The 17466-nt window shown below is 49.2% G+C and overlaps 1 protein-coding gene across 1 annotated transcript; it reads right to left on the reverse strand.

The window, feature by feature from the left end:
• Positions 1 to 3290: 3290 nt before the first annotated feature.
• On the reverse strand, positions 3291 to 16196 carry LOC308467670 (inositol polyphosphate 5-phosphatase OCRL-like; the record flags this gene model as incomplete). The annotated part of the gene is given in 13 exon segments (XM_080989389.1): positions 3291 to 3406; positions 3490 to 3601; positions 4403 to 4530; positions 5232 to 5316; positions 5840 to 5889; positions 5892 to 5970; positions 7784 to 7992; positions 8822 to 8975; positions 11284 to 11337; positions 12763 to 13013; positions 13121 to 13241; positions 13956 to 14104; positions 16049 to 16196. Coding segments are annotated over 13 exon segments (1656 nt in total).
• Between the last annotated feature and the right edge of the window lie 1270 nt (positions 16197 to 17466).

Here is a 17466-nt window from a genome sequence, read left to right on the forward strand (position 1 = left end):
ATGTCGCTGCTTGGGATTCTGGATAATCTATGGTGGTTTTTTTCAGTTTTTTTAATTAATTTTCCAAAAAAAAATTAAGACAAACAATCAAACATACATCCTAATTGTAATTAAACCAATCTTGATAACATTGTTAAGTGACTTCCTCAAATCCCCTGGTTGAATTTCATTGTATTTCATTTTAACAGTTTTCCAAAATCAATCTTCTCAAAAAAAAAAAACAAAAAACAAAACTTGATCACTTCACATCTTTCATTCTTTCTAATCTAGCTTGAAACATCTTAATTCCTATCCTTACATATTTAAATCCTAAGCCTCTCTCATATTTGCAAGCTTTTCCAATTAGGTTATCTTGACATATTTAGCTAAATAATCTTTGAATTTTGTCCATTCTTCCTGGTACTCCTCCTCCTTCTGGTCGCGGACTCTTCCCATCAGGTCTGCTAGCCCCGGGATGTGACTAGATGCTTGTAATGTATGCCAGGCAATCTGGCACAAGTGGGTAGGGTTGCCATCCGCCCGGAATTGCTGGGATTTGGCCGTTGGAAACAAGTGTCCATGTGGGAAACGCTTGAATGTCCAGGAAAATCCAAACGTATAGCAATTCTACACGTGGGGAGTAGGGACGCAAGCGCAAATCAGAATAAAGCAAAGGCTGGGAAAGTTCAAACAGAAACCCACCCACCCAACACACACACTATTCCTCAAGATTTGTGTTTAAGACACAGGATCATAGAATTGTGGAGTTGGAAGGGACACCGAGGACCATCTAGTTTCCTTATTCTCAATCAGGGGTCCGTGGCCCCATCCCTTGCCTCCCTCCAACTAATTTTCTCTCATTTTGGCATGGCAATAGCATACATTTTATGGGCGGTCTTGTTGTTTTTAGTATACCTAAAATCCTTTGCTTATTACCCCACATTTTGTTCAAAAAATTGCTTTGCAGAGGTAACTACCATAGAGTTATCAAATTTTTCAAAAGTAGGGGGTCTGCGGCTTGGCTTTTGAAAAATAAGGGGTCCTCAGTAATCAGCCAATTAGGAACCACTGATCTAGTTCCATCCCCTACAATGCAGGAATAATGCAGTTGGCCTATACAGGGATCAAACTTATGACCTTGGCATTATCAGCACCCCGCTCTGAACATCTGCGTCACCTTCAGAGTTGTTGTTGTGGGAGCTGTAGTAAATATTGAAAGGATCCTCTTTTCACATCAAGGACAGACCATGCCAAACATCTACCTTATGCACAAAATTGACTCCCCAAGCTCTTCTTGTGTTTTAAGACGCTGGGATGTGGGGAGCCGGAAATTCCACTGGGCTGGCAGAAGCCCCTTTTGTGACTCAATAGAGCTCTGTCTTCAATCCCAATTTTAGTTTGGAATACTCCTCCCTTTTCCTTTAACACACTCCCCTCCCCCCACTTTCCTGCATTCCACTCTTTTCCATATCGAAAGCAATTTCTAATGTCCACTGCCAGGACCAGCTGAGGATGTTTTTGCTTGAGGCAGAAACACCCTGAGCCCTGCCTCTGCTTCCTCCTCCAGCCCTGGGCTTCTCCTTTAGGAAAGGAGGCTGGAGAGGAGCAGGTTGTGTTGCCGAAACCCTCACAAGGGCATGACTGTGGTCACAATAGTGGCATGGCTGCAAGCATGGTGCTCTATGGACCTTGATCTGCCCCCCCTTGAGCCAATGGCCTCGCAACGCCTCATGCGCAGGTTGGCCCTGCCAATTCCTAGGGTGCCCAGTTGGATTATTTCAGTGGGGAAGGGGGAAGTTCCCAATCCCGTTCCACTGCTCTCCGCCTGCTTCTTCCCCCCCCCCAAAGTGATCCATCTAGCCTCCACTCCATCCCACTTCAAATGAAAATAAATAATAAAAGAGCTCCCATCCAGACTCTGCAGTCTCCATAGCTGCTCTCAGAGCTCCAGTCTCCTTTGGTCATTTTGGGGACTCCCTTGAGAAGAACAAGTGGACATCTAGGAGTTGCTGTTGGTGGTGGTGGCGGCGGGAGCAGGGCTCAGCTCCTCCTGCTCTTAAGTGTGCTCTGCTCAGTTCTGCAGCCTTATCCCTTGGCACCAGGTGCACATATGCTCTCATAACCCCCTCAAGCCAAGCCCAGTTCTTTTTCTTCCTCTGTTCTCCCTCCTACCACTGAGCCCTGGAGACAAAGCTTAATGGGGAGAGGGGAGGGCAGACCTCCCCTCAAGAGTCTATGCAATAATTCGCAGCCAGCTGCTGCTGGGCTGAAACTTGCAAGCTGCAAGCAGTATGAGGAAGGAGAGCAATTGAGAAACACCTTGGGGAAGCAATGTAGCCCTCTTTCTGCACCTGCAAGCCTTGTTGTGAAGAGCGAAGTCAGATTCCATGGTATCTGCACGACCTGATGCCCCATGCAGCACCCCCTCTCCACAGCCTCTCCCTCATGTGTGCTGCGAGGGCCCAAGGCGGCTACATTTGGAAAGTCTGGCTGAGCTTCAGAGCAGTGGAGAAACCAGCAAAGGCAAATGTAGCTCCCCTCCAAACACCAGAACAATCTCTGCACAACGGAGCTTTCATTTTGAAACAACCGTTTCCCAATAAATTAAGAGTGTGTGTGCACCAAGTACAGGAACCCAGGACAGAAAAGCAGAAAGACAAAGTTGCAGAACTTGGGGTCGGGTGGGGAGCCCAACCCAACTCAGCTGTACCCACTGCCTCAGCTCCCCTCCTGCTGCCCAGCCTGCGCCCCCTCCTCCTCCCTGGTCCCTTAAGGCAGTGCTTAGTGTTTCATGAAGAATGAACACCCTAGAACTCTACTTGGCAGAATGGGGACAGATAGCTGAACTATAGAGGGCAGGCTAAGGCGTACGTGGGCCACAGTGGCTGCCCTGCCCCTTCTTGATGAGCATCAAGGCTGGGGGGACAGAGAAAGAGGTCCTGCAATCCCAGGACAGGCCAGGAATCCTTATGCCTGGTACCCACCAAGAGTAGCACATGCTCAGCTGCAGCAGAAGGGGAGAGCGTGGACTACTGTGCAGGGACTGAGAGCAGCAGTGGTGGTAGTAGGATGGGCAGGGGAATGACTGTCCTCCAACAGGGTCCCTCCCCAAGCACCCTGAACCTGCTGCCAATGCCCTGGAACCATGTGGAAAGCCAAGTGTGCAACCGTGTCAGGAGTCAAGAGGAAAAGGTGGAAAGGGCGAAGCACAGGGAAGGGAGCTGGCACATGGCAAGATGGCACAAGGGGAAGGGCAGGCACCAGAGAACAGAGGCTGGGCCTTGCCTCTTCCCTCCCCACTTCGTCTCCAGTCACGCTTGGCACCTTTCCTGGTCATCCGCCCCCAGCAGGAAGCCCAGGAGGAAGCTGATGGCACTCGGCAGAACGTTGGGCAGAGGCCGTAGCAGGAGGCTGGCGAAGAGGGTGGCTGCAGGGAAGCGAAAACATTTGCATGAGAGGAGGCGGGAGCAGGAGGAAGGCCAGCTCCCAGCCAGGACAGGCAGGCCTTACCTAGCAAGTTGCCACTGACGTTGTTGCTCTCAGAGTATTTCAGCAGCTCCCGCAGGAAAGCCACCACGAAGTGAAACACGTTCTGGTGCGACCGCGGCAACTGGCAGATCACCGGCAAGACAGGGAGGGGCAGTTTGGAGTTTCAGTGCAGAGCTTTGCTAGAGGAGGGGCATGGATCACTAGCACGGTGTACTTGTTATGTTTGCAGGTTTAGACCTGGCATAAAAAAAAGAATGTTTAAAATGGTAACCGGACTAGAACTCTGCTGGGAACTTTGGGGAATAATACAACTGTAGAGTCGGAAGGGACCACGAGGGTTAACTAATCGAACCCCCTGCAATGCCTAAGGTGGGGCTCGAACTCAGGACACTGAGATGAAGAGTCTTATGCTCTACCAACTGAGATATCTTGGGGGAAGGGCCATTGCTCTGCTTTTCATGCAGAAAGTCTCAGGCTCCACCCCCAGCATCTCCCAGGAGGGTAGGGAACATGCCTTGTCTGAAATCCTGGAGAGCCACTGCTTGTCAATTTCGACAATACTGAGCTAGATGGCCCAGTATATGGCCGCTTCCTGGGTTGGAAATTCAAGCGAGGTTCACTGAAACAGGTGGGCTATTGTTACAACTCCTGGTCAGAAAGCAAAAAGGCAACATGTGCGCACCCCACCCCCCTCCACAACCGAGAGGGATGGTTATCAAAGGAGACATCAGCAACCTCTGCAGTTAACAAGGCTTCCCAGACCAGACTAGCCCTCCTGCCAGTGTGCCGGTTTACTGGCTTTCAGGGATGTTTTAGTGGATTTCCTGTTACTCGTGGCAACATTTGGACTAGATGACTTTGGAAATCCCTTCTGATTCTATGCTTCTGTACACACCACAGACCAGCCAGGAAGAGATGGGGCTCTGGGGCCGACCTGGCGACAGAGGTGGCTGTCATGTGAGCACTCAAGGTAGCGCTGATACAGTTCATAGCAAATGACTGGTTCTGGCACTGCCTCCAGGAAGATGAGCAGAGCTTCGGCCACCGAGTGGTCACTGCCAGCTATTGACAGCCTGGCAAGGAAAGTGTTCTGTCCTGTTACCTGCACCCTGCCTCCTTCCCAGGCTGGTCCAAAGCAAGAAGCTTGGTCCTTATACATCTGGGCCCACCTTGCAAGTTCCCCCTTTTGGCGCAAGGTGGACCTTGAACCCGCAGCCCTGAGATTAAGAGTGTCACGCTCTACCAACTGAGCCACCCCACTGTAATTATTCCACACCTCCCCTCTTGACGAAGCTGCCTGCAAAGCTGATCTGCCGAGGAAATGTCCTTCTGCAGGCATGGTTTCAATCCAAACAACAAATACTAGTGGTCAACTCCAAAAGTGTGGTCAACAAACCCTGCTTGCCAAAGAACAATTGAACGCACCCTTCAAGCTCCTTTGCAGCCATGTCTTTACCTGTCTCCACACCTGACACCACGTATGATGCTAGATGTGGGGCCTGCGGGCCTCTCAAGGTTCCCCACCTCTGCTCTATCTAGCCAGGCTGATGTTTTCAAATGGGGGTTAAAGCTGTTAAGCTGTTTGGATGCATGACTGGACTTGACTGTGGGCATTTCATTGTGCTGTGTCCCAGAGCCTTAAGGATGGGGTGGCCTAGGAACCTAAGCCACCAGGTATATAAAAGTGAGGTCCACTCCAGCCAAGAGCGAAAGAAAACCACCAAGCAGCCCTGCTCCCCAACAATGCCCCCCAAAGAGGATACGGATCGTCTCGGGAATGCTGGTGTCCAGGCACTCAATTCTCTCCTGCAGCTCGTCCTGCGTGCCCGGGGTCTGGAAGAGGTCCTCCTGAAGCAGAGTATCACCCATGCGTTCGGAAGGGATGAGGTACATCCTGGATAGCATGCAGAACAATCCAGCCCTGGGGTGCATAATGTGAGGTCGAGGAATGCCACAATGGAGAGAAGCCCATCACCAAGAGAGCTGGCACAAGGGCTGAGAATTGTATCCCGCCTGCTTTCCACAGTAGCATTCCTACTACCCTTCTCCTGATTTGGGGCAATGGGAGAGTGAAATCATTCCCCGCTTCTTCTAATGGCGAGTCTCAGAGAGCCGCTTTGCTAGGGAGAGACAGACAATGGTTGGGAACACTTGGGTTCTTCTGAGCCGCTCTAAGGAAGACCGTATGCTGGATGTCCCACCCGCTGCCGCTCCACCAAGGTGCCACTATACTCACAGCAGGAGTTTGTAAGAGCGAGTCGGTAGCTAAGATATGAATCAATTGTGGCGTTTGGAACCTGCACACCCCAAAACTGGTACTGGATTCCAGCCCACACCCATCCTTTCAATGGTACCGTCCCCCTCAGCTCACCTGGTGGCAGGCATTCTTGAAGAGGTGGTCCACCAAAAGCCAGATCTCCTTGGCCGCTCAGTGGAGTCATCACCATCCTGGGGTACGATATCCAGAAACTGCTTCTCCTGGAGGTCCAATGACAAGCGGGACTGGCAGGAGAGCCTGACAGAATGTGTGCCTGTATGCATTCTTTCCTTGCTCCAGCTGGGTGGAGAAGTTTGACCCCCTCATCCCCAGGGCAGCTGTTGATTAGGACCCAGTTCACCCCCCCCACCGCCAATACTCCCCGCCCCTGTCTTGAGAGAGAGAGTGTGTGTGTGTATTGGTGTGGGGAATGACATATACTGTATCAGAGTCTTAGTGCAAGAGTAGCTGGTGCATGCTAAAGAACACAGGAGCCTTGCTGGGTTAGATCAGCATTTTGTTCCCACAATGGCCAACCACATGCCCTTGGGAGTCCATAGGGACACGGGGACAAGAGCACTCTGTCCATCATGTTCCCCAGAAACTGGTAATCAAAAGCATGTGGTTTGTGATAATAGTGGCAAGAAATAGCTCTGACCCGTAGCCACTGATAAACATATCCTCTATGGTTCTAAATGTATACAGCTGTCCAAATTGACAGTCACCACTGTCTCCTTGTGGCTAGGATAATACACCCAAGTAGATATGATTTCGAGAGGAGTGACATTTCCCCAAGCCACCGCAAAGCAGCCACTACTGCTTCCCAAATGCCAGTGCTCAGGTGGTAAGAGTAAGCCAGAGTGGCATAGCCTGTGCAGCAGTTGCTGAGCACAGAGACAAGGAGAAAACTGGCTCTTGGGGCCAGAGGGGGCTGGCGCCTGCATCATGAGACTGGGCTTTCTGCCTCCCGTGCTGCCAATCGCAAGCGGACCCAGAGTCAAGCAGCGCAAAATCAGTGACAAGCAGTGATGGCAAATTCTGGTTTTGTCTCCGTTCTCCTCTGCCGAGTTCTACAAGGGCCACGTTGAGACTAGGGAAGAGACCAAAGCAGAGAGCCAGAACCACCACCTGGACTGGATTTGAGTCAGAAGGCAGGCAGGTGCGGGTTGCCTGAGAGGAAAGTCAGGTTGGTGGGGTAGTGCCTGGTTTGCCCTAAGGGACCAGCTGCCACTGCATGGAGCAGCTGCTGATAGTTGACAAGGGCAACTCCATTTACGTGCCTTCGGGGCACATGGACACTGGAAGGGGCACTTGAAGGGGCAAAAATGTCCCCCCCAAGAGCACAAAAGCGGCAAAGTGGCATGGAAACAGCATCTCGACTCCCTCCCAGGAGCTTTGGCACCGACCTTTCAGGCCTGTGGAGAGTTGGAGCAAGGAGTTTTGCAGGGAGGCTGCTGGTTTTCAAAAGGCCTTTCAAAAGGGCTTCCGGAAGTTTAGAGGGTGTTTGCAGGCTTTTCCAATGCTGTCCCCAATATATGCAATTTCATTTAAACGCACGGTACCTCGGAACGCAACCCCCGTGTAAATGGGGCGTTGCCTGTACCTGATTTGAGCCCGCTACAAGAACATCTAGAGGATAGCAAACCAACTGTTACCTTTTCTAGGAAGCTGTCTTCTCCCCGAGATCAGAGGAGGAAGGCAAGAGCAAAAGACAACAAAGGGTGTTAATGGCACAGGCCCTGAGAAGAGAAAGAAACAGCCTGTTGGCTGAACAGTATCTGGGCAGATGGCAGGGAAATGCACACGGTTCAGTGGCCCTGCGAAAGGGCAGGTGGGAGGACCAGAACCTGGGATGACTCAGTCAAGGCAAACCAAGGGCATGAACAGCACACAGGAAGCGGATGCACAGCTACAGAAGCTGAAGTTGAATGCAGCGGAGGACCCCCAGCCCCCACATTGCTGAGTGGAAGAGCAGCTGTTTTTCAAGCAGGCAAGCAGAGTGGGAAGGGTAGACATTCAGCACATGAACCTGCCAGGTAAATCAACCCCTTTCCCTACCAGGTCAATAAGTCTGGTGACGGGAACTTCGCCAATCGGCTGCCTCATCCAGCACAAGGCTTCCAAGGAGGTCCTGAAGCAGCTTGGTAGGTAGCTCCCACTGATGGTGAGGAAATAGTCCTTGCCAGGGTCAAGGTGAAGGACAAAGATAGCCTCAATCTTCTCTTCCTTGCTGACGTACACATCCAGGGAAATGTCCACCGTCTCACCTAAAACGGGAGGAGGTCAGATAGATACACTCTTTGGCACAGCCAAGTTGGCTTGTCTGTAAATTAAAAGTGAAGACGGTGAAGAATTGAACAGAAGGACACAATGTGAGCCTGCTGGATCAGGCCAATGGCCCATCTAGTACAGCCTCCTGTTCTCACAGGTGTATGGGGGAAACCTTAGCTTCAAGAATTAGGAGAAGAAGCGACTCAGTTCCCACCCCCACCCCACTTTCCTCTCTAGTCCTCCAAAGCAGCAGCTGCACAGAAGATGGTGACAGGATACTGGGGGGTGAGAGAAAGTGATCCTAACAAAAGAATATAAAAAGGGAAAGGATTTTTGCGCCCCCAATGTAACTTTCTTTTTTAGTTTACATTTCATTGAGTTTTTAAAAGTTTGGCTAGTTCTATAAGTTCCCCAAGATATTTTTGTGCCTCCACAACATAAAAATACACATATTTTTTTTAAAGTAATTTTTGGACGGACTGCTCTCACTGGTTCCCTGCGATGCCAAAAGGTGATTTGGGACCCTCCAGCATTTTTTGGCTTCAATTCATTTGTGTGTGTGTGTTTGTTTAAAGCTGGTCACGCACACTTTTACACTTTGGGCTCAGCTGCTTTGATGTGTGGCCCTTGGAGGCTTGAGCATGGGGCAATGCAGCCCACAAATGTTAAGCCTCCCCTGCTCTACCAAACTCCCAAGCTTTGAGGGAGGAGGGTCGGGAAGAGGAGGGGAAAAGGGGGGATGAAAAGGAAACCAAGGCCTTCCCTAGATGACCCTTGGGGTCCCTTTCCAACTCTACAGTTCTCTGATTCCAGAGAGAGACTCACTGGGCTCCAAGTATCCCTCGCAGGGCTCAGCGCGAAGCCATGGCTTACAATACTGGCTGTCACTGAGCTTGGGGATAAAGGAGAAATGGAGCGTGACCTGCCCATTGTTTGTGATCTGGAACTTCTCCTTCTGCAGCTGCCGGAACTTCACATTCTCAAACGGAAACACAGCCTTGCATTTCACAACTCGCCTAGCAGCCTTTGGCAACCAGGAATTCCATGCAAGCAAAGTGAGCAGGTGAAAGAGAGCTGGATCTCTCTCTTCCTCTGTGGCTTGGTGTCCATTCTGGCTGCAGAGGAAAGGAAGTCCATCCAGCCCTCAACTCTAGCCCTCCTCCAACAGCTTGCTTAGCAGAAAGCCATTTTTAAAATATATGTTTTACTAGCCTGCTCAGGAGGATGGAAAGGCAGGACACTACTAGCATCTCAGCAGACTAGGAAAAACAAACAAGCCTTGCAGAAGAATGATTGAGAGGACTTACTTACAAAGGCTCAACTATCAAGCAGGCGCTTACCTGGAGGCCCAGCGATCTGTTTTAGAGTCAAATTTGTACATCGGGATGAACTTGATCTCTCCCTCTGTGAAATCAGCAAAAGCTGTCTTTTGGGTATGCTGAATGTTTAGCTAAAGCCAAAAAGAAATCGCTTATCAGCAGAGAAGCAAAAGACCCCCTGTTGCCCGACAATGGAATCTATTAACAGCCACTGTTGTGCTGGAAGACCAAGGTGAAGTACTAGTAGGGTAAAGTTAAAGGTAAAGGGACCCCTGACCATTAGGTCCAGTCGTTACCGACTCTGGGGTTGCGGCACTCATCTCGCTTTATTGGCCAAGGGAGCCGGCGTACAGCTTCCGGTTCATGTGGCCAGCATGACTAAGCCGCTTCTGGTGAACCAGAGCAGCACACAGAAACGGCGTTTACCTTCCCGCCGGAGTGGTACCTATTGATCTACTTGCACTTAGACGTGCTTTCGAACTGCTAGGTTGGCAGGAGCAGGGACCGAGCAACGGGAGCTCAGCCCGTCGCGGGGATTCGAACTGCCGACCTTCTGATCGTCAAGCCCTAGGCTCTGTGGTTTAACCCACAGCGCCACCCGCGTCCCTACTAGTAGGTTAGCCAAGTGCAAAAAAAGGGGTATACCTGCTGAAATCCTATCTTATACACACTTATTAAAGGTACAGGATGCTTGTGCATTTTTGCCCCATGTCATCTTAAATTACTTTGCTGCATCACACAACAGGAAAATCCTCTAACTCAGGAGCAGCAGACACGTGGCCCTCACAATGCTGCAGAACTACAATTCCCATCATCCCTGATTACTGGCCATGATGGCTGGAGCCAACAGGAACTGCAGCTCAGTAACATCTGGCAGACCACAGGTTAGCCATACCTACAATATGCAACGTTATATGTACCAATAATCCATACAAACTGTTAACCACCACCAGAATACACCCCCGACAATATGAGCAACTGCAAAACCATCCTTTTGCATCCTACGTTGGCTCCCAGCACGTTTCTGAGCACAATTCTGAGTGTTGGTGCCAACCTTTAAAGCCCTAAATGGCCTCAGCCCTGAAAGAGTGTCTCCATCCCCATTGTTCAGCCCAGGCATCAGGGTCCAGCACCGAGGGCCTTCTGGCGGTTTCCTCACTGTGAGAAGCGAAGTTACAGGGAACCAGGCAGAGGGCCTTCTGAGTAGTGGCACCTGCCCTGTGGGACACCCTCCCGTCAGATGTCAAGGAGATAAGTAACTATACAGCCTTTAGGGAAGTTTTTAATGTTTTATGATGGTTTTGCATATGTTGGAAGTCTGAGGCTGCCCCCCTTGCCTTCCTTGCAGCATCCTTCTCAAAGGGCTAAGGCATGACTACGCTCACAGAGTTTAAATCCACCATAAGGTGCAGCAATCAGGCCTCTGTTTCAACACAAAATACCAATGATCCTTATGCCAAGTGGGAGAAAGGTCGTCAACATGATGAACACACAAACCTTGGAGAGAAAAATGTAAAAGAAAAAGTACCAGCAATTTAATTGGACTTAATGGAAGTCTCTGCTGATAAGAACATGTTAGCAACACAGATTTTCCAGACAGATGCAAAACCTAGAGCAGGAAACCTTAGACCTTTAGATATTGCTGGACAGCAGCTATGCTGGGGCTGATGGGAGTCCAACAACATCTGGAGCGTGTGCTGAGCTAGGAAAGCCCTCTAACTGGGAAACTGCAGAGCAGTCCTACTTATTCCAAGGCAACCCTCCAACTTAATTGGGACTTGCTTCTAATTCAGGTTGCACAAACCTGCAACCTTAAAAAAGCATTTGTAGAAGTCGCAGTCATCCTATGTTCTTTGCTCCTAACTGTCTGAAAGTGGTTTCTCTAGCCTAGGCTGGGGTATCCCAGACAAAGGAAATAAACAGGGCAATATCCTAAACCACCACATATAACACAAACATGTCTCTCACCTGGTTGTAGGTCAGAAGTCTCTGAAGCTCATTTTTAGTGATCAGATGACAATGCTGGAAAAAAGCAAAGCAACCACAGCTACAGGCTAGCTCACAGGGTCGGGGGTCGGGGGGCAGCCTGCTGCCACTTCCTGCAATATGTAGTAAGACTGATAACTAGGATTGGGCAGTATGATCATATTAGGCTCGTGCTCTGTGAACTAGACTGGCTCTTGAACTGCTTCCAGGCCCAATTCAGAGTATCCCATTTGGCCTTTAAAGTGTTTCAAGGTTTGGGAAAAGGGTGCCAGAAGAAGGCCCACTTATTTTTGCACTGCCTCTCCACTGACTAGAATCCCTTTCCCAGGGAACTCCTGCTCTTTCAAGCATGGCAGGGCCTTTTCAGTCATGGCACCCAACCTTTCAGAATAATCTCCCAAAGAGCCCCTGCTTTGATGTCCTTTCAGCAAAAACTTTTAGAATTTCCCCTGGTTCTTGAATTCATGGGCAGGGTGCTTGTGGCCCTCCAAACCCTGCTGTAGTACACAGACACAGGAACATAGGAAGCTACCTTATATTGAGGCAGACCATTGACCCATCAAGCTCAGGACGGACTACATGGACTGGCAGCAGCTTTCAGGCAGAGATCATGCCCAGCCCTATCGGCACACACTGGTGACTGAGCCGGGAACCTTCTCCATGCAAAATGGCCACTCTGCTTTCGCGTTACTGCCCTTAACAAACTGCAACTCCCACCCCGATCACTGGAGAAGTTGCCCACATTTGCTATAATCTAATCTAGTACATCTCTGCCACTCGGTTTATGTTGCTCTCTACTGGCTGCTCTAGTAGAAACCTTAGTGGTGCAGCTGCAGCAGCAGGGATCGCCGACACTGCACCCTCCTGGTGTTGCTGAAGTGGAACTCTCATGAGCCCGTCAGCAAGGCCAATTCTTAGCAATTATGGGAATTTTGGTCTATCAACATTTGGAGAGCACAATGCTGCCTGCCATAAAGAAGGCTGATCACCGAAGAATTGATGCTTTTGAATTCTGGTGCTGGAGGAGACTCTTGAGAGTCCCATGGACTGCAAGAACATCAAACCTCTCCATTCTGAAGGAAATCAGCCCTGAGTGCTCACTGGAAGGACAGATCCTGAAGCTGAGGCTCCAAGACTTTGGCCACCTCATGAGAAGAGAAGACTCCCTGGAAAAGACTCTGTTGTTGGGAAAGATGGAGGGCGCAAGGAGAAGGGGACGGCAGAGGACGAGATGGTGGGACCGTGTTCTCAAAGCTAGCAGCATGAGTTTGACCAAACTGCGGGAGGCAGTGGAAGACAGGAGGGCCTGGCGTCCTCTGGTCAAGGGGGTCACGAAGAGGCGGACATGACTAAACGACTAAACAACAACAAATGCTGCCAACCCTGAGCTACACACAGGCAGGAAAGTTACAGAAACATGACTCAATTTGCTTCTCCAGATAACGGAGACCAGCAAGTTACATCAGCCAAGGCTCTCTCCCTCCAAGCCCTTGAAACACACTCGTGTTTCATGATTGTCAGCTGCGGCAGACCCTGGTCAGGGGGCAGGAAGCTCATCTGGGCACAGATATCCTTGTAATCCTGGTTTCGGCGCCCGAAGTCTTCCACGTGGGCAGCAAGGTGGGAATTGACAACGCAGAAGCTGGTATTGTTGCAGACAAGCCTCACGGCCACACACCCCTTGTTACCCTGCAGGGGCGGAGCAAAGATGCCTGCTAGTGAGCAAGCAGGAAAGAGGGGGGAACTGGTTGGCAGAGATTAGAAAAACAGATAGACAGACAGAAAGATCGACGTAGGGAATTCTGCTGTCAGGGTCTACTCCCCATCTTCCCCATGATGCCTGTGCCCACTGTCTCCCTCATCACTTCCTTGATGCAGCTGAGCTGGTCCTTCCTGACAAAGATGAGCAACATCATTCCGACTAGACACACCAGCTGCACCTAGATGATGCAAGGTACTGGGATGTCTACCAGCTCTGTTCAGTGCTTGCTGTCCTGGGCCGGCTGGATGCAGATAGGAGTCGCAGGGGGCACCAACTGGGGATCCCCCAAGGGAAGAAGGCTCAGAGCCAGGGAACTGGTGGGGGGACGACGACGCTGAGTCATCTGAGGGAGAAGAGGGAGCAGACTGTGAGCAAGAGGAGGTGTTGGAAACTGAAGAGGCAGGAGGGCAGGAAGATTCTGTGGCAAACAGCAGTCCAGAATCAGAGGCAGAAGTGGAGGCTGGAGGCGGGGGTCAAGAGGCGGTGATCAGGCAGGCTGCTGAAGAAGCCAGGGGGTCTCCCCATCCTGCTGCGATCAGCTCCCCTCCCTGCTGGTCTCCCAGAACACAGAGAAATTAAGAGGAGGGAGCAAAGACAGGCAAGGAGTCTCAGGTTACTTGGGAAGGACCAGGGGGAGGAGGAGACTTAAGAGAGTGGTGGGAGGGTAGCAACCTTCAGCCTTCACAACTACCTCACTGGGGCAAGACCTGTTGGGAAAGGTTTCTGTGATCACTAGGCCTGCACGGTTTGGGTTTCTTTGAATAAAGAATGTTGGCTTCTTTTGAATAAAACACCACTGACACCAGGTGTTTTTTCTTGTTGACCTCTTCCTCCTCACTCCAGCTCCTGACAGCTGCCTGGCTGCTGAAAAAATGGGTGGGGTTGGACTTACTTTCTTGTACTTGGATTTGGAATGCAAAGCCTTTTCCACAGCTGTCAGCCACTCTTGCTCCTTTGTCGAGTCCAAGTAGAAGAAAGCCTCTGTGCTCAGGTCCAGCTCCTGGAACCGAATGCCCAAGTGCCAAAGAGAAGGATGTGGAACTGCAGGAATAGGACTCCAATTGGAACAGACGTGCTGGTTAAATATGCAAAGACAACAGGAGTGTGTGGCAGGTAGGATTACAAGGGCAGGCAAGATCAGGACCAAGAACAAACAAATAATACCAGCCACTTCTTCCTCAGCTTAGCTGTTCTGGGCCCCAAAGGAGCTTTGCTAATGAAAGAAAAAAAGCTTTTTTCTTGTATTTTTTAAGATGTGTCAGCCAGCCTGATATCTAAGCACTATCCCAGTAGCCACAGGCAACCAGAAATTCTTTGAAGGCAAGTGAGTTGGTTGATCTCTCCATTCTTCCTTCACCTGGCAACCTGGTTTCCAGGCTGGCTTTCCGGGAGCAGAAAACCACCTCTCAGATCTGCTGTGCCAAGCTTGTTTGCTAGAAGATTACCCCGTAACACCCTTGTCCTCTTTGCAAACCTCCTAAATGGCTAGCCTTCTGTGTTTCCATGCTGGCCATGAAGGAATGGGCATTCCCCACTCTGAAAACAGCACAGAAATACAGCCTGTCTAGTAAAGGGGTAAAAAGAGCAAGCTAAACAGCCTCTGTAAAACAGTAGCATCTGAAGCTGCTAACCACATACTGATAAATATATCATAAAAGCAGACATGAAAAACAAATGGCCACTGGGTACTACTAACAGTGGGACACGGGTGGCGCTGTGGGTTAAACCACAGAGCCTAGGACTTGCAGATCAGAAGGTCTGCGGTTCGAATCCCCGCGACGGGGTTTGCTTCCGTTGCTCAGTCCCTGCTCCTGCCAACCTAGCAGTTCGAAAGCACGTCAAAGTGCAAGTAGATAAATAGGTACCACTCCGGCAGGAAGGTAAACACCATTTCTGTGTGCTGCTCTGGTTCACCACATGACCCGGAAGCTGTACGCCGGCTCCCTCGGCCAATAACGCGAGATGAGCACCGCAACCCCAGAGTCGGTCACGACTGGACCTAATGGTCAGGGGTCCCTTTACCTTTAACTTTAACCTACTAGTACTTCACCTTGGTCTTCCAGCACAACAGTGGCTGTTAATAGACTCTATTGTCAGGCAACAGGGGGTCTTTTGCTTCTCTGCTGATAAACGATTTCTTTTTGGCTTTAGCTAAACATTCAGCGTACCCAAAAGACAGCTTTTGCTGATTTCACAGAGGGAGAGATCAAGTTCATCCCGACGTACAAATTCAACTCTAAAACAGATCGCTGGGACTCCAGGAAAGCGCCTGCTTGATAGTTGAGCCTTTGTAAGTAAGTCCTCTCAATCATTCTTCTGCAAGGCTTGTTTGTTTTTCCTAGTCTGCTGAGATGCTAGTAGTGTCCTGCCTTTCCATCCTCTTGAGCAGGCTAGTAAAAAATATTTTTTAAACAACAACAATATATTTAAGCAACCACACTACCTGAGGTGTATGAGACATCCATATCTTTCTGGTATAAATCCTCTGTGTATTCTTGCCACCTCTTCTTGATGTCTTCTGCTTCTGTTAGGTCTTTCCACCTTTGTCCTTTATTATGGTACTCTTTGTAGGAAATGTTCCTTTCATAGCTCCAGTTTTCTTGAACAGATCTCTGGTTCTTCCCATTCTGTTGTTTTCCTCTATTTCTTTGCATTGCTCATTTAAGAAGGCCCTCTTGTCTCTCCTTGCTATTTTTTGGAAATCTGCATTCAATTTCCTGTATCTTTCACTATCTCCCTCGCATTTTGCTTGCCTTCTCCAAGTCCACCTTTCCTTTTGAAGCAAAATGTCCTTGAAATGGGGGGAAAATGCACTGCATGAAGTCTTGGGTTTGTAATTTCGGAGAGGGAAGACTGTCTGCGGCGCTGGGGAGCGGGCAGGCTGGCGAGGCCCCCTAGATCTAGAGGCCCTAGGCTTCTGCCTACTTAGCCTATACATAAATCCGGCCCTGCCTATGTCACAGTGAGCACAGGCCCATCGATCACGTGCAAGGCATTCTGCATGTTGGGAAGGTGACTCCGCCAGATGGTTGAAAGGGGAGGAATGCCCATCCTCATCTGCTGCAGCAGAAGACTGGGTGGTGGGGTCAAAGCTGATCCCGTGGAGCACGTGAGGAGTCAAGGCTTCCCGCATGAAGGCCTCGCTTCCCCTAGAAGTCCCTGCCTCCTGGTCTGTGTTCGCTTTCTTCTTCAGGTCCAGCGCCAGCATGTTCTGGATGGTGCACCTGCTTTCGGGGGAGAGCTTGTAGAACTGGTCCACACTAGAAGAATAGCCATGAGACGGGTGAGACTCCTGCAAGGCGTCCCCAAAGTCAGGGGAACATAAGCGCATTTGAAGAGCCTTGCTGGGTCAGGCCAAGGCCCATTCAGTCCGACATCCTGTTGGCATAGTGGTTCCTTCCAGATGCCCGTTTTTGTCGATTCATTATTGTTTCTATTCATGAGAGTAGGAGGGCAGTTATATGCAAGACTGTATTCAGTACTGTTCGTGCCTGCAAAGCTTTCGGGACAGACATACTCCGACCCTTCCAACCAGTGCCCCCTAACTTCTTTTTTTTTTATTATTATTTATTAAATTTTCCAACATACATTTATAGTATCCAATCTAAATTTATCACATATTTTCTCTTTTAGACTTCCTTCAACCTCTCTGACAATCATCCATTATTCAAATTTTTAAATACGCATTTCCTAATTTTATATTGCATTTTATAAACCTTCACACACTTAGTTTTCATCAATACAATAGTTCTCTATCGTTTACAGAACTTCTTGAAATCCCACTAGCGTTATTTGCTCATCACATACACATTTCAGATAGTCTGAAAATTTTCCCCAGTCTTCAGTGAACTTTTGATCTCGTATATATCTGATCTTTCCTGTTAGTTTGTCCAGTTCAGCATACTCCATCAGTTTCATTCTCCATTCTTCGAGCGTTGGCAGTTGTTCCTGTTTCCATTTTTGGGCCGATAATATTCTCGCTGCTGTTACTGCATATTGGAAAAGTTTACAGTCCATTCTATTTATTTCATTTCCTACTATTCCTAGAAGAAAAGCCTCTGGTTTCTTAACAAATGTATATTTCAACATCTTTTTCATCTCATTATATATCATTTCCCAGAAGCCCTTCACCTTCTTACAATCCCACCACATATGATAAAATGTTCCTTCTTTTTCTTTACATTTCCAACACTTATTACATGTTTTATACATTTTTGCCAGTTTCACAGGTGTGATGTACCATCTATAAATCATTTTCATAACATTTTCCTTTAACACAGTACATGCCGTAAATTTTATATTTTCATTCCACAGTTTTATCCAATCATTAAACTGTATATTATAACCCAAATCTCTGGCCCAGTGTATCATAACCGATTTAACTTCCTCATCTTTTGTATACC

The sequence above is a fragment of the Podarcis pityusensis genome (genome assembly GCF_964106645.2).
Source record: "Podarcis pityusensis genome assembly, chromosome: W".
NCBI lineage: Eukaryota > Metazoa > Chordata > Lepidosauria > Squamata > Lacertidae > Podarcis > Podarcis pityusensis.